This window comes from Lissotriton helveticus, chromosome 7 (assembly GCF_964261635.1).
Source record: "Lissotriton helveticus chromosome 7, aLisHel1.1, whole genome shotgun sequence".
Taxonomy (NCBI): Eukaryota; Metazoa; Chordata; class Amphibia; order Caudata; family Salamandridae; genus Lissotriton; species Lissotriton helveticus.
In genome coordinates, this window is record NC_136068.1 from 79608760 (window position 1) to 79626884 (window position 18125).

At 44.5% G+C, this 18125-nt stretch overlaps 1 protein-coding gene across 2 annotated transcripts in view; it reads right to left on the minus strand.

The window, feature by feature from the left end:
• Window positions 1-18125, minus strand: part of COPS7A (COP9 signalosome subunit 7A) — a 77190-nt gene that overhangs the window by 40109 nt on the left and 18956 nt on the right. Inside the window, exons 2-3 of one of the 2 annotated variants that reach the window (XM_078651538.1) lie at window positions 5864-6047; window positions 5430-5505 (exon numbers count right to left, since the gene is read on the minus strand). In XM_078651538.1, the coding sequence (XP_078507664.1) occupies window positions 5430-5505; window positions 5864-6037 (250 nt within the window). In that variant the 5' untranslated portion in view covers window positions 6038-6047. The remainder of the gene's footprint in view (window positions 1-5429; window positions 5506-5863; window positions 6048-18125) is intronic. The other variant, XM_078651537.1, reaches the window with a different exon arrangement.

Consider the following 18125-nt stretch of genomic DNA (forward strand, 5'->3'; position numbering starts at 1 on the left):
ACACTGATGCACGAGGACAGTTGAGCCTGTCCGAGTGCACGGCCCACATACACCGAGGACCTGAACCTGCTCACTGGACCAGGTTCTTAGCAGTGGTCACTGCTCGTGCACTTGTATCCCAGAACTAGGTCCTCTGCAGTTCTTGTCAGTATCTATTTTGTGGACTCTGAAAGGGAGAAATTGTATGTGAAGTGTAAGGAAATCATAGGCACTAAGGAAAAAAGCTGGACACCTCACATGCCAAACTGTCAAGCGGAGAAGAACATTTTTTGACATTCTCGCCATATGTATGCCTCTATCACCTGGCTGCAGTTCAGCTGTGCACAACAGTGAACACATTACACACTGGTTTAGTACAGAGCTGTCCGATCACAGATACTTTAAGCTAGAAAAGCATTTATTTCCTCGTACGAGCCCACTGGAGAGTGACTGCACAGTGTTGGCAGATCGAATCAGAGCTGCAGCATAAATACATAAGACTCACATTCCAAGCCAGCTGGCGCCTAAGAGGCACTGTGCTACCTGGTAAGTATCAGCAAAGCTCCCAGTACATCAAACCCCTCAGCCAGCCATGCACCCAACACATTACGTCCAGAGCTGCACTCGATCGCAGATGGGGAAGTCTGCGCATAGGTGCCACCGCCACATTCCCTTTCATTCAGGGTGGGTTGAGACGTGCCCAGATATTAGAGCCAGGCATGAAAGCCATTGGCACCGTCACATCCAGTGGCAGGAGCCCCATCAAGGTAAGGGGTCAGTCATGCTGTGCATACAAGCATGGCCCCGGGTCTCCATCACTCTCCTCAGGTGCTCAGTGACAGCAGGCCCTGATGGACATGGCAGCTCAGTGAGACCTGGTGCACTGCACAGATCTCGATAGGCACAGCTGATGTTGTATCACTTCACAGATACAATACAACACCAATACCGCGAATGAGCCATAGAACTCATTGTCTCAATAATGCAACAAATCGCAGTGCCTTAGGGGGCCCTGGGAGCAATATACCCGACAACTGTTCAGATCCTATATGGGCATTTGGTGAGTTTTATTCTGCGCATTCGCTTTTCATTGGACGCGTCTATTATTGGATGAACGGCTTTAGTGCGCCTTGGAGATTTAGCAGATGTGCTGTACACACATGATGAGTTTAATTTCTTGTAAGAGCGAAAATGGGCACAGCTGTTACACTTTGCGTCATTCATCATAAAGGAGATGCCACAGTGGGCTGGCTGCTTCGATAAATTGGCTTTGCACACCCAGACTTCCAATATTATATATTGTAAAGGCAATTAAGCATCTCTCCGTTGAGGTCCCTATGAGAGACAGGCGGGGGAGCGAGGAGGCAGTTTTCCAGGAATGATGGTGTGCTAAAGGAATACACTTCTGCAGCAGTGACCGGTCGTGACAAATGTTGTATACGACAAGGAGGGTAGTCTGATGATGCTAATGGTTCCAGTCTAAGGGTGGGAGTAACTCGCGTAATTACGTCTAAAATTATTGTGCGAAATTACTGCAATATTATGTGAAGTTACGCATAATCATGCAAAAACCATCTGGCACTCAAAAAACTACCCAGGTGATCCGCTCAATCTACGTGAAATGCTGCTGGTGTTCAAAAATCTCCCGAAATTATGCAAAATTACACCAATTACTGAGCCGCAATTAAAATTCCGCCCAGGGCTATTCCACGCCAGATCTAGTTATGGACGTGAAGACACTCGCCAATGTTTGGTTTCTGTAGCTAGAACCAGAGAGTGATCAGAGGATGGAAAATCCACTTTCAAACTAGACAGGAGAAGCGTCTCTGGACCCACAACAGGCTGCCTTGGGGAGGACGCCCATTCTGCTCTGCTGCACACATCAATCCAAAAATCAGCCACCAAACTGAAAATATCCAACACGGGACTGATTGCAGGGAAATAATTGCTGTGCAACATGGCATTAAAAAAAACAATGGCAAAACCGTCAGGTCTACAAGAGCTATTGGCTTGGTCAATGTTTTTAGTCATGCTATACAGCATGGCTTGACAAAGCCAATAGGTCTCGTGGACGAGACCTACTGCTCTGCCAATTAAATTTTTTTTATAATGAAGTTAAGGATTCAGAGACAACTAGAAAAACATAGACATTAATTTCTCCACTTAAAAAAACGATATATTTTAATAATAATTATCATCTGCCTTGTTCATTGTTTTGGCTTTTGTTGGTCGACAGTGATTTGCACTTAATGAGTGGTAGTATAGAACGGGAACAAGCTTGATTTCAATAGGTATTCTTATGCAGAACACAGCGAGCAGCAATGAGCCACTGCTACAGGTCCCCACATTCTGCATGCTGAGAAGCCGGCAACCAAAACACCTCCCCATCACAGGATTCCAGATCCCTATCCAAGACTGTAGTCTGTCCATGGGTATTACAGACAGACTTTTCGGATCTACAACAGGCCCACGATTAATTAAAGAAAATAGAAAAGTGCCCTCAGCATGGTTTGAATTGCCCCACTTTAAGAAAACCAGTAATTTTAATTCTAATTTTTCCATTTACTGGGATACATACTTAATTTCTTTGGGTCCCCTCTCGCCCCCTTTGATTTCCTCATTATGTCAGAGATCATTGCAAACCAACAACTTACTGGATTCTACCCACTACAGTGGGCACCCAGAGTAGTACGGTTGCCCTACCATTGAGCTAACTCTGCGGACACCACATACGGCAACTGCAGTATTTTCCCCTAGTATACAAGACTGAGAGGTAAGGTTTTTGGCTGCTATTTTGTTTTCTATTTTCGCTTAGCCCCTACGGCAGGGCTAATTACTAGCCCCCTCTTTCAATATACTTGTATAGCATGTTTATCTGCATTGGTCCTTCTCACATCACACTTTGTTCCTCTGATGCCCTCTTTCAGCCCATTTCTCATGGATAACCTTCACCTTAAACACACAATTAACTCGTTCTTTTCTGACTGCAGTGCGTAGTTTACTCTTTCCATCACCTTCTCTTCCATCCTACCTCTTTTGGCAATTCGATTCTTTAGGTGTACCGTCTTCTTGCAGGCACAGGCAAATTAGTAGACCTGCAACATCAGTTTGCTCCTCAGGGACGTGCTGGCCTTTGCACATTTCTTTTGATTTATTCCTTTTCTGACTAACCTCCCACCATTGTAAATCATTAATTTAAGTTTTCAATTGTTTTTCCCTTAATACGCTCGCAGACCATAGGGTACTTGACTGTCCCCCAGTAAATGAGAATACATTTTCAAGACAGGTCACATATAAGTCACGTTCTCACTGACAAAATGTAGTTATGTCAGATATATTCAATGACTGATCATTTTCAGGCTGCATCGGACTCCAATTAGAATGTGGAAATATGCAATGCAAGACTCAGATGTTTTTTCAGGACCGTGGGAAAGTAGGTGAATCTCCAAGACATCCTTTATGGTGTTGTGATAAATGTTAAAAACATGCTGACTGGATGTATTTGGTAGATGGGAACTAATAAGTGAAACTTACCTTTATAAGAGTCCAAGAGCCGCCATCTTTCCTCAATCTTGAATTCCTACTACCTCACATGCACAGATGTACAAAGTATATGCTAGCAACAATGGGAGTCTTAAAGACGTGAAGAGCAAAATGAACCAGACTGTGAGTTTTGAATAAAAGATCTTGTGCACAGATCCATTAGTGAGGAGATTCAGGCTGGCTGAATGGTTAATATGGTTTCATATAATGCACTATAGTTGCCATTTCATTATCTGAATATGTAGTCTGGCTAAAAATAACGTTCCTCGACTCTTGTTGTGGTTGCACTGAAAGTTGATTTTTTTATTGCATCTGGTCATTCAAATGTACAATTTTTCTTCAAATTGAGATACAGTGGGAATTTATAATGCCTCAACATTATATTGGATTTTAGTGGAATCATACATCCCTATATGGCTTAAGGTCAGCTGATGTGTTACCCAAAGTTTCTGCTGATCTGACCACAGTCTTGCCACAGACCTGAGAGTATGAAGGCACTTTTCCGATCACCGGCAGATGCAGATTAAACATGCATAATCCGGCCCGCGTCGAATTAAGGCCAAGATACAAACATCTCCTTTACAGAATGGTATGATGTGGAGGCACAAACACAGAGTCTAAGCTTGCGATGTGAGGCATCAATCATGGCGTGGACTTGGGAAAGGATCTGTATCCCATAAAGACAGCATCTTGATACTTGTTTTTAGGCGAAACTCGATGCTTCAATTCAGTGGTGGATGTGTAATATTAAGGACAGTGAGGTGAGTATTGTACACTTGAAGAAAATGAAGTCAATGTTTATGTTATTTATTAGTTTAGAAAACTTGAGGCAGGTGTTAGGTCTATGAAGGTAAGGAATAAAAAGAGGCTCTAAAAAGGCACCAACTACTACTACAAAATCTACTTGTACAGTTAACACTGAGCAGAAAGCTTCAGACAACCCAACTAAGAATAGTTAAAAATAAACAGAAAATCAGAAAACATCACACACTACTTATGGGGGAGGGGGTGATACTAATAAATGGGAAACAAATGTAAATAATACTAGTCAGGAGGGGCCTATGTGTAGCCTACAATATTACATCCATTAGTTCCTTTAGATCTTTAAATTACTTACAAGACTACTGACAATTGCTGCCCTAGGCACAAAATGACAGGGTGAGAGGGAGGAGGGACTAACACAAAAGCAAGCATAAATGATGACTCCCTATGTGTGCAAAAAAAGACAGTTTTTATCACCTATTCGACAAGTCTCAAAACCACTTTTATTGAATATATTGTCATAGGGGGTCAATCTGTCAATGTCCATTGTTCTAAGTAAACAACACTAATGTTTAAGTGCTCTAGAGTTTGCCATTCGAGGAAACGGAGACCACTATCTATAAGGTAAACCGTCCAAGTTAAAATTCAGGACCTTGAATTACAACACCGGGCTATAATTTTACAGCCAACAAATTAGCATTTGAAGAACACCGACACCGAGCTCCAAGCGCACATTAAACTTAACCACTAGACAATCCAGTATTGGCTTCTAGGATAACGAATAGGTTTACAGATTTACCAATGATAATTTGTGATTGTAGAGTCTTAATCAAATTCTGTAGTATACAAATTAACACTGGAGACTACATAGCACAAAGACGGATTTCGCCAGACTAAATGAAATGACATTCTGCAGGAGTGTTCTTTAAAATTAATTACTGACTTAAGTCTCAAACGAACTACTTTTTTAGTTCATTATTGTGCAGAATTACACCGAATGGAAGTCAAACGCACTTGGAACACATTGTCAATAATGTATCTACAATGAGCTAATACCTATGTTGGAACTTATTTATTTAATGTATTTCTCATTAATAGATGCTAGAGCTTATCTCTGAGTGGAATTTAAAAAAGTGAATGCATACCCATGTAATCACCGTACGTCCCATAGGCAAAGACTGTTAGAAGCCGGAAGGTGGCAGCGTGATCCCCAGACGCCAGCTGCAAAAAGTCAACAAAAGCACGAAAATTATTCCAGAGCATTGAAAATAATAACAGACTGGCACTGATGTACTGGAATAGCAAACACTGTTCGAATTTAGGAAGGAGTTGCATTGGCACAGCTACAGGTCTCACTATAAAATAACATGGAGAGCTACGAGTTAGGATTGAGGAGCACAGACTCAGTCTCGTTTAGTGTGCAATATTGGAAATGAAGGAGTGTTATAGGTCACAACTATGGTCTTTTGGCAAACCTGTGGTTGTTTCTCCACAGTGGGATAGCAGGAAAGGTTACAGGCGAGGGTCGAGGTGCTCTAGCAGCAATGTATAGTACTGGAACAGCAGAGCGTCCCCTCACCTCTTTCACATTTTGCATGTCAAGAAGCTCTCCAAAAACATAGACCCCGGGCGCCTCCAGGACCTGCGAGATGAGGGCAGCTAGGGCTGAGCCCTTTGCAGACTTGGCCAGCAGAAGGAACTGCTCTTGGTTCGTATTGGTCACCCTCACCTCAGGTGTCATTTCTTCCATCATGCCAAGACTACTAGGAGGAGATGAGAGGAAAGGTTAGGCCAATGGGACAGAAATCAGACAAATGCAGATTAGGACACTTAAAAAAAAGTCACAAAATCGAACAGTTCTGTGAACGTAAACCATGTCAAAAGTGAATTAAATGCTGCCACTTGGCGATAAAGATGCTTCAATAACGTATCCGGCAAACTGATTAGAAGGATTGCAACAATAATAATCATTTGCTTTCAAAATAAATGTGAAGCGATTTACAATGATATGCTTTCATTTTCATTTAAAGAGAGTTGATAACTATCTTTCATGTACAATTGTTAGTACAGGGAGATTTATGCGAGAAGGAAATCAGTTATGCTGAATATTTCGGTAAACTCCTGAACAGAATTTTATAATAAAGGCAAAAGCCAAACACCATTTAACTGACCAATTTGTTAAACATTTTTCCGTAGTTTTGATGAAGCAAGTGTGAAAAGTCCTTAAGTGAAGGATATTTAAAATATGGTTAAATCACCAAAACAGTTTCTCGGTGCTAGTAGACAAATCCCTTTCGTTGAATAATACAATTACATTTTGCATTTCTGGACTTGTGTGACAAACTTAATCAATTTGATTTCCCTCCTTCCGATTAGAAATTAAATATCTGATGGGTAACAACATATGGAGCATGAAAGAATTCAAGTACTTGTCTCACTGTGTCTTCCAGCAGTTATCCTGAAGCTTACTGTGCCACGGTGCAGTGTGCGTACACCGGGAAGCATCCTTCAGTGCCTGTATGATATCAGGGGGTGCTCTTCAACTTTCTTTTAAATGGGGGCTGACACACTAAAAAGGCAATCAGCTGCTCCTTTTGTCTGACATTGCTGAGAGGAGTGGTATGCAGTGGCGGCTGGTATTTGAATGCGGTGGGGAGTCGGGACGTGGGGGGGGGAGAGAGGAATGAAATAAAAAAAAATACACACCTACCTGTCTGTCACCCACTGTCGCCGCCTCCTCCTCTCAGTCCTCTTCCCCGCTTCCAGGGCAGGAAGCAGGACGCACCCGGCTCCCAACCTCCCGATAGCCACTCACAATGCTGCAGTGCAGTGCAGTGTTGTGATTGCTCTGAGCGCCGTGGATCAGCGCTCAGCCAAGGAATGGGAGGCTGGGCATGTTCTCCATGCAGTCTGTAATACAGCCTGCATGGAGAACATGCAAAGTGCGCATGAATGTTTGGCCAGCCCCAGCGGGCCAGCCAAACATTCATGCGCACTTTAGGGAATGCAAATCACTCCTCCACGCCTCTGTCAGCAGAGCAGGCCCACCACATCCCGCTTGCAAAGCTGCTGCAAACAAGGGAAAAATAAAATGATAATAACTTAAGAGTAATAATCATTTTAATTTTCCTTTAGTGACGCTGCATAACATCGGTGAGGCGACGCTCCTTCGCCTTAGAGGAGGAGCCGCGACTCTTGTCAAGGGATCACAGATGGAACCAGCGCTAGAACGGAAAAACATAACTCTGGGAACCCTCAAATAGGGAGACTGTGGAGGCGGGATTAAAAGTGAAGGTCCATGGGGCAGAGCAGCCAGGTGGCGGGGGTCAAACAGGACAGAGTCAGAATGGTTGCATTAAGTGACAGCCAGTTTAACATCTATGGTCTGCTAGCACATATAATGAAAAATGTCCTAGCTATCGTAACAGAAAGTTTCAATTCTATTATGGACTCGGAGGAGAGGATTATGCCTTCTTTCTTCACTTTATTCTTGCACAGCCATTCAAAACAACAACAAGACTACGATTCCCATGAACGCTAGGGAAATAAGTAGCCTACAAAAACTGTCCAATCAAGCACAGTCCTGGGTCCACCAATCAGGCCCCTCCAGCGTCCACACAGCCTGCTCTCACTGGCTCTTCTTCTTCTTTCTTTTCGCGAAGTCAGCCAGTAACCACTCCTCAGGCATCTTAACTCAAATAGAGAACAGAACCGGCAAATAGTAGCATCATTGGTATTGGCTACAGAGAAAAATTACAGATTCAAAACCCTCAGCAAACAGATTTACTTACTGAAGTACAGGGTGGGGTCTACTCTGACAAATCCTAGGACGGGATAATCCTTGCCTCAGAGTCCTTAATAGAATTCAAACTTTCCGTGACGATAGCTAGGACATTTTTCATTCTATGTCAGGACTGGAAGTGAGGAATATGCTAGTTTAAAGCTTGCTCACAACGAGGTGAGCCATATCCAGCACTGGCTTGAAGTAAAACCTCTTAAAGGTAGAGTCCGAAGACCAGTCAGCCTTGTTCAGAATATCCTCCAAACGGGCACCCGAGCCAAAAGCCTTTGAGGCCATTGCACCGCAAGCAGAATGTGCTCCAAAACCACTGAGGCTTATGCCGGCGTCCTGCATGACCCACCGGGCAATGGTAGGGGAGGAGACAGCCTTGAAAGGTTTGCGAAGGGCAATGAGAAGTTGGCGCTCCCCCGGAGGTCTGAATTCCTCCGTCATTTCTTCATAAGCCTTTAAGCAACGAACTACACACAACTTTGGAGAATTCGGGAACTCTGGATAAGAGATCACTCTCGTGTGACACTTGGTCCGTCTATGCAACGTGTAAGTCACTCCCGAGGGCGTAAACATCCTGGAGGTGATGTCCAGGGCCCTAACATCAGACACCCGTCTGCACGAAATCAGACAAAGTAACATTGCCAGCTTAGCTGACAGTTCTTTCCGTGGCAAGAACCGATTATGTTGCCAGGACAAAAACCAATTCAGAACCTGATTTACATCCCATAGTCCAGAGTAACGAGGGTCAGGAGGCAAAGAGAGACGAATGCCCCGAAGAAGTTTGAAGACAAGGGGGTGTACACCAACAGGGACGTTATTAATCAGCAAGTTTCCCACTGAAATAGCGATCGAAAGGTATAGATAGACCTATAAACCAAGCCAGAAGATGCCAAATGGGCCAAGAAATTCAGAATGTACACAACATCAACGTCCAAGGGATCCACACTCTGTCACAGACACCAACGGGACCATCTGCTCCATGTGGATCTATGTTTGACCGTACTGTCCGCCCATGCCTTAGACATGAGTTCCTCAGCCTTTGCCAAAAGGCCTGGGACTTCCCAGCGACACCTATAATCCGCCATGCCACTAGCCGTAACGAGTTCTGCAGGACTAGAGGATGAGGAGAGAGATGTGGGTCCAGAAGGAGCTCCGGAAAGAGGGGGAGTAGGATTGGAGAATCCCAGGAAAGTTCCAGAAGAACTGGAAACCACACTTGAGATCTCCATAAAGGGGAGAGAACCACCAACTCCGCCTTCTGCCTCCTGACCTGAGCCGTCAGATGAGTGAGCATTGCAAAGGGGGGAAACGTGTACCCCCTCTCCAGGCTCCAATCTTGGAGAAAGACATCCATGGCCACTGCCAGGGGATCAGACCTCCAGCTGAAAAATAGGGGAAACTGGTGATTGAGCCTCGAGGCAAACAGGTCTATCGAAAACGGACCCCAAATGTTGTTCAGGCTCTGAAGAACTGTTGGATCCAACTTCCACTGACTCGAATCCGCAAAGTTGTGAGACTGAAAATCCGCCACCAGGTTCTCTCGACCTGGGAGGTACTCCGCAGTCACCGACACATGGTGATCCAGGCAGTATTGCCAAAAACCGGCAGCCAAATCGGAGAGGGCTTTGGACCTCGTGCCTCCCAAGTGATTGATGTAGCGGACTGCAGATACGTTGTCCATCTTCAGAAGCACTGAGGACTGAATGGAGTCTCTCATCCAACAGTGTACTGCGAAGGAGCCCGCCAGGAGCTCCAGACAATTGATATGTAATCTGCCTACACTTTGGAGTAACCAGGTGTCCGCGTCTACACAGAAGGTTCGCCACTTTACCTTTTTATAATAGGGGTCATACGAAAAAGATCTGGATTCCCACTTCTAACTATGGAATCGAAATTATAAGCACGTTTTCACTTTGACATATCGGCTACCTTCAAATCATCGCAATATACGAACTATCTTTTGAGGCCTAGCGGTATATAATGATATAATACTGACAACGCAAACTTTAAGATCAATATACTTTATTTATTTATTATAAAGTTTTGTATAGCGCGAACAAGACCCGTGGGTATCAGAGCACTTTACATAGAAGTAGGATAAAGATTAACAAGAATAGTAACCATTAAACAACATATAGATATGAGGTAGATAATTATATGGCTTTAGGGGGGTGCTTATATATCTACATTCCATTCGAGTGAGTCCTTTACATTAAGAGGTACTGTAAGGCTGAATTTATATCATTTGCCATTTACGCCAACATATATGAGGTAGGAGGTTATATGGTTTCAGGATGTGAGATAAATATATGAGTTCACATTGACATGGGGTAGCAGTTAGTATACAGCTTAATCACAAGGAGTGGCGTCGGTCTCGTACCATCATTTATCTTTCATCTTATTCACGTCAAGCCTTCCCTTTCTGATGACGTAAATGTTCTGTTTTAGGGCAGCATTAGATCACAATAATGATCCATAAAACTTCCCTATGTAAGGTATTTACTCATCAAGAAGCTCTTCACTTCTCGCTTAAATGTTGCAGTATTATGAGTCTTCCTAATGCTTGGAGGGAGTGAGTTCCAGATTCTGGGGGCAGCTCCCGAGAACGCTCTGTCATAAGTTTTTTTCTTTCGGAAGATGGCTGGCCGCAGCACCAACTCCTTGGCACTCCTAGCTGGTCTGTTGCCTCCTGACAGCTCAATTTTCTTGGATAGGTATCCAGGAGTATTGTAGTGGAGCACTTTATGGGTGATACATGCTATCTTTAGTTGAATTCTGGCCTCATAGGGTAGCCAGTTTAATGCTTTCAGGTGAGGAGATATGTGGTCAAATTTCCTTGATCCAGAGATGAGTCTCGCCGCTGCGTTGAGGCAAGGTTTTAGTGGTGCTGTGGATGTTTTTGGTAAGCCCGCTAAGGTGGTGCAACCATATTCAATCCTAGAGATAACTAAAGATTGGATTGCCAGTTTAAGATCGGCCTCTGAGATGAATGGTTTCAATTTTCTTAGGTAGTTCAGGTGGAAACGGGCGCTTTTAGCCATTGAATTAATGTGAGCTTTCATGTCGAGATTCTCGTCTAAAGTGATTCCTAGCGACTTAGCCGAGTTGACTAGAGTTGGAGTGCAGTTGAGCGCAGTCACCAACTTGGTCCATTCCTTTATTTCCGTATGGCTCCTTGGTGGTGAAATTAGTAAGAACTCTGTTTTGTGAGCATTTAGCTTCAGATGATTGGTAGTTAACCATTGCAATGCCATTTTTAATGTTTCATTCATTAGCTCAATGTCTTCAAGGGAGGCGATCTTTATATATATATTTGCGTGTCATCCGCATACATATGATAGGATATCAGTGAGTTTCTGAGATAGGATATCTGAGTTTCTGAGGATATCTGTGAGTTTCTGAGAATTTCTGTAAAATGTTTCGACATACAAGTTAAACAGGTCAGGGAATAGCGTTGATCCTTGTGGGATTCCGATTGAGTTAGGGCATGGTGGTGAAATTGATTGGTTGACCAGGAATCGTTGTGTTCTGTTCCGTAGTAAAGAGTCGAACCATTTCAGCACATTTCCAGACAATCCCATCCTGTCCTGTAGCCTAGTCAGTAATGCTTTGTGATTTACTGTGTCAAATGCCGATGACAGGTCCAGGAGAATCAGTAAGCATGCTTGATTTTGGTCAAGGGCCTGTAGCGAGTCATCAACAATATGGAGGATCGCTGTTTCCGTGCTATGCCCTAATCTGAATCCTGATTGGCATTCATCTAGTAGGGAGAACTTAGTGATGTGTTGGCTCAGTTGACCCTGCACGCATTTCTCAATTAGTTTGGCCAATAAAGGGATGTTGGTCACTGGGCGAAAGTTATTCGGATCTGTTGCATCCGCTGTCGGTTTTTTGATCAAGGGAACAACTTGACCTGTTTTTAGGCAGTCCGGAAGGATCCCTTGTGATAATGATGCGTTTATTATTTTGGTCCAGTCTGGCACCACAATATGGCTGATTTCTCTTAAGCATTTCGCGGGTAGAGGATCGTGGTAGTGGTTGTTAGGTTTGATTTTCGAGAGCGTTTTGGCGATCGTGTCCTGGTCATATAGTTCGAATGTGTCCCAATTTGCCTTGTTTTTTGTCTTGCTACACACTGTTGTCAGGTTGGGATCGCTCGTAGTCAGTGGTTGGATGGGAAGGTTAACCGCTGCGCTTATGAGCTCTGTTTCAAGCGATTTGGCCTTCTTCGTGAAAAAGGTTGAAAATTCCTCGCTGCTTAGAGATGTTTTTGAGTTTTCATGAGCGGTTTTGGCTAGTTTGTTTGATTGTTGCTTCAGGATTTCAAAGCGTTTCCGTGGTCTGTTTTTGGCATTATCCAATTCTGATCTTATAAATTCCTTTTTGGAGTTGATGATCTTTTTGTTATATTGGTTTCTAATTTTTCTGAGGGCTTTCAGCTCAGGGGATGATGGGTGTTGTCTCCATTTTCTTTCGGCCATTCTCAGTTTGCGCCTGTCTTCGTTCAGTGATCCATTAAACCATGGATTTTTCATCTTCTCCGTGATTCTTTTTAGTTTCAATGGCAAGGTGTTGTTGACGATATTCCCGACTGAAGTTATATAGTGGTCTGTCAGCTCAATTACATTCTGCAGGTTGCTAGGTGGCTTTAAGTCTCTCTCACAACTTTCTACTAGTAGCTCAATATTAGCCTCTCTTGTGTCTCGGATCCATTTTTTGAATTTGCCAGGTTGAACGGTCTTGCCCTTTTTAAATATGGGTACCAGGAATGTTATTGCATAATGATCCGACCAATCACACGGGGCTATTGAGAGGATTGATGTATTTTTGTAACCCGAGATAATCCAGTCTAGCGTTGCTCCTTTAGAGTGTGTGGGTTGCGTGCATGCTTGGTTGAGGTTTAGCTCGGCAAGGAAATCTTTAAGCGTGTTAACTAGTTTGTCATTGCAGTCATCCCAATGTAAGTTGAAATCTCCTAGGAATATGTTATTGGCATCGGTGTTAGAGTTGGCCATATACAGTTTCACCAACGCTGCTGTTAAGGTTGGCTCAATGTTACACTTAACACCAACAGCAGACACAGACTTTGATTAAGCCCTGAAGAAGTTCCAAGAGGGATGAAACGCGTTGGCAAGCAATTGTGTGGTGCTTTTGAAAGAACAAGTGATTTACAACAAAAGATTCATTCTGACTACAATCAAGATACATGACTTTTTTATATTTTCTTCTGGGACGCTAGTTTGTTTTCAATATATTTCTCTATTGTTTAAACGTGATGTACTAGGACACATACTTATCCTTCTCGAGTGCAGGGTCAATCTTTAGCTGTTGATAGTGGTGGTTCATAAACACCTGTTTGGGATGTATGTGGGTCACATCCCAGACCCATTGCACCGAGGTATAGTGCTGATCTAAGAGGCCTGACAGGTAGTGATGTTTGGTGCTGGACCTCTAAAGCTCTGACCCCCTTTCCTTGGTAGTATAGGTAATTTGTGTTCGTCTGGAGACCACAATCCTCCTGTGGAAAACTCTCCGCACCTGGCTCCCCAACCCACGGAGCTGGTGTCTGATTCTATAATGAGGTCTGGAGCGGAGCCGAAAATCGCTCTGCTGTTCCACGCTTCCATGTGTTTAAGCCACCAACGTATCTTCTCTGGCGTCTTCTGAAAGGACCACTTTGTGAGAGTATGGGAGCCCCTTCTGGAGATAGAACGCCTTGAGGCTTTGTAACATGCGATAATGGAGGGGCCCCGGGAAGATCGCTTAAATAGAAGCCGAGAGCAGACCCACTAACAGGGCTAAATCTCGGAGGAAGACCTGATTCTTGGCGAGTGACAGTTGCAGCTTGTGCCGGATTTTCGCCATCTTCTTTGCCGGAAGGCTGAGAGTGGAGGACCTCGAGTCTATCACAAACCCGAGAAACGTCAGACATTGAGAAGGGGAAAGCATCGACTTTGCCTCGTAGATGACAAACCCAAGACTCTGGAGAAGATTGACTGTCATCTGAAGATACTGATGGAGCTGACGAGGACAAGCATCCATAAGGAGGAGATCATCGAGGTAGACGATCATCCGAACGCCCCGTGCTCTAACCACTCTATCGCTGGTTTGAGAACCTTGGTAAAACACCAAGGGGCAGATGATAGGCCGAACAAGAGGGAGGCCGAACAGGAGGGAGACAAACTCGAAAACTTGATTGTGCCAAAGAAACTGGAGGAAACACCGGTGTGGAGAAACGATCGGAACCACTAGATGAGCGTCCTTCAGAACTAGATGGACCATCCAGTCTGACGGACGCAGGATATCTATAGGAGATGGATACCTTCCATCTTGAAGTGGCGGTATACCAGCCACTCGTTGAACTAGCTCAGATTGCCACCGTCGACCTTGTCCACCAGGAAGAGATTGCTGACAAACCCCTTTGGATGCAGAGAGGTGGGAACGTTGAAGAGCCTGATCTATTTTCTGCCTTAGCCGCTCTTCCAGTGGAGATATAGCCTCACCCACAGCCCTGTAAATTGAGGCGTCAACCGCCTCAAAGAACTCATCCCACTGGAGGTCAGTCAGGGCATTGTCTCTACCCTGGGAATCATCCTCATATTCAAACTCCATAGTGGAATGAGGGATGTAAGTAGTGATGAGCCTTAATTAAAGGGGTCTGGGTAGCAGACCGGACTGCTAACAGAATAAACAGTCTGTGAAGGGCTGGGTGTCAGCCTGTGTGATGGGCGAAAAATCGCAATCAAGGCAAAGGGGAAGGCCCTGAGTACGTGTGTCTGGTGCCGAAAAGAGATACGCAGAGAAAACACTCAGCTAGCCTGGGAAGTGCCCACTGAAGGAAGGACAGTAATATGAGACCTCAATAGGTGTGAAATGAAACAATACAGATTCTGCTGTTAAGTGCCAAGCCAAGCATGAAAACGCGATCAGTCTCTGAGCTTGTAACGGTCCGATCGCGCTGACAAAGCGAGGCGTTCTCCTCAGGCCAGGGCTCGACGCTACGGAGCGCCGCACAAACCCTTCAGGGTTTTAATGCATGTGCTGTACCTAAACAAAGTAGAGACCTCACACGCCCCCTGACGGCGGGAGGTCGCGAGCGCACCAGGTGAGCCGTGTAGGAGTGGAAACCTCCCGCGGCCCCAAAGCAATGGACGCGGCACTCGTCCACAAAGAAAAAAACTATTAAGAAGGAACAAGCAGGAGCGAAGCAAAACAGAAATGCCGCACCGCAGTGAAATAGCCGCAAACGTGCATGCAGACACCGCAAAGGTAATAGAACGTGTATCGTAAGGAAACACGCAACAGTCAAGTTAGTACGACCAAGTACAGGAAGGAAACAAGTATTTAACACTAGTATAGTAGTGTACAATAAAGCTAGTATAACTAGTATAGCGGTGTACTATAAAGCTAGTATAACTAGTATAGCATAACCATGAACATTTGACAAGGAAACACAGAAAGCCCTTATCTGGGCTGCACAGCAGCGAAGAAAGAGGAAGAAGGGCCAGTGAGAGCAGGCTATGTGGACGCTGGAGGGACCTGATTGGTGGACCCAGGACTGTGCTTGATTGGACAGTTTTTGTTGACTACTTATTTCCTTAGTGTTCGTGGGAATAGTAGTCTTGTTGTTTTGAATGGTAGTGCAAGAATAAAGTGAAGAGAGAAGGCATAATCCTCGCCTCCGGCCCTGACAGAATTTTTATTATAAAATATGCTCCAAAAGAAACTGACAAGTATAAATACAATGTTAAAGCTGTATTGACATATTGTATGTGTCATATGGACTACATTTTACAAACCCCACTTAGTTCCACTTTGCCAGCAAGGTGAACAAGAACCAGGGGGCAAATTTACAAAGCATTCATGCAACGCATATCAACAACCACAGTTATGTGTAAGGGAGAGGGCAGAACAGCACCATATCTAAGTTATGGAGCTGTTTTCTCTCTCCATGAGACAGCTGTCACACTTTAGCTAACATACAAGCTCTAGCACTATATAATGTCAAACATAGGTTTTATACGTCAGTACAAGATATGATGCTTCGACATAGTTTAACACTTTTCTAACTTCTTACGTGTGCTGTACAGTACAGCACACGTGCAAAATTTGAAAAAGTTTTGATGAAAGAAAACCTTACTCCAACGTTATCCCTGCCTTGAGGTGGTGTAAGTTCTTGGTGCTGATTAGAAAAAGTTTTGAATAAAGAAAACCTTTTCCTAATGTTATCCCTGCCTCGAGGTGGTGTAAATTCTTGGTGCTGATGGCTGTTTACCAATGTCAATAGAAAGGGATTTGCATCAACATCCATGGGTGCCTGCATAGCACAGCCCAAGTATGATCCCTGGCACAAAGCTCTACTTTTTTTTGTAAATCTCGGGGCTACTTTCCAGCGCAACACATAAGTGAATCCCAAATTCAATACTTTATGCAGGTTTGCATCACTTCAGTGAAGAGGTGTGGTGCAGCGGCCAGGGTGCCTGACTCCGGACCACGGGGGTTCACGGTTCGATCCCCGGTGCCAGCGGCAGGTTATCCCAGAACCAATCGAGTCTGGGCAATAGTGCACCTAATCTTCCAGACGGCCCCCAGCGCCTTGCCACCCTCGGGTAATTGTGCGCTTTACAAATACTGGATTTAATGTAATTTCATGTTACTCCAGTGCAAAGTGTTGATAAATGGACCACAGATATTGCATTGCTAAGTTAAACTCCAACTCGACTTTTATATGAAAGGTCTTTCCAGGTCAACTGACTAATCTACAACAGGAAAAATCCTGAAGCAAAATACTACTCTGTAATATATTATTTGGTATAGTGCCTTGTCGGGGTAATAAGCGATATATTATTAAATTACACGCCACGCCATTCCTGCAGTGGATGGAATGTAATATCTTGATGCTAAACTCAGATGCCCATCACAGCCAGAACAAGGACATGCAGCATGTCACTCCACAAGTTGTAACAAGCACTGAAAATGCAATAGGTCTTGCATTTGCTTTAATTAGAACTATTGGCATTGTAAATGACAATGTTGTTTACCCATGCATTCTGCAATCTATGTATGTGGTATGTAGTGGAATTATGTGGGTTAGATTGGTATGGTTAGTTGCGCAGCTTTCAGAACAAGGAAGTAGAGTGAGACTAGGGCACTGTTAGTCACAGGAGGCAGGGTGAAGAGCAGCTTTAGGAAGAAGGAAGGAGAGTGAGGAAAATAACAGCTTTAGAAACAAGGAAGGAGAGCGAGGAGAAGATCAGAATGAGGCGGAAAGGAGCAGCATAAATCATAAGGAACGATTGAGGAGGAGAATAGCAGCGTGACGCACAAGTAAGGAGAGTAATAAGAAGAGCAGCATGAGGCACAAGGAAGGAGAGTGAGGAGGAGAAGAGCAGCTTAAGGCACAAGGAAGCAGAGTGAGAAGAGCAGCGTGAGGCACAAGGAAGCAGAGTGAGGAGAAGAGCAGGAGGCAGAAGGACAGGGTGAGGAGGAGAAGAGCAGCATTAGGCACAAGGAAAGAGCAGAAAGGAGCAGCATGAGGCACAAGGAAGGGAAGTGAGGAGGAGAGCACCAGGAGGTACAAGGAATGAGAGTAAGGAGTAGAGCAGCATGAGACAAAAGGAAGGAGAGTGAGAAGAGCAGCGGGAGGCAGAAGAACAGGGTGAGGAGGAGAAGAGCAGCATAAGGCACGAGGAGAGAGAGCAGAAAGGAGCAGCATGAGGCACAAGGAAGAAGAGTGAGGAGAAGAGGGGCGTGAGGCACAAGGAAGGAGAGTGAGGAGAAGAAGAGCAGCCTGAGGCACAAGGAAGGAGAGTGAGAAGAGCAGCATGGGGCAATAGGACAGAATGAGGAGTAGATGAGCAGCGTGAGGCACAAGGAAGGAGTATGAGGAGGAGAAGAGCAGCGCGAGGAGGAAAGCAACATGAGGCACAGGGAAGGAGATAGAGGAGAATAGCAGCGTGAGGAACAAGGAAGGAGAGTGAGAAGAGAAGCGGGAGGCACAAGGAAGGAGAGTGAGGAGAATAGCAGCGCGAGGCACAAGGAAGGAGAG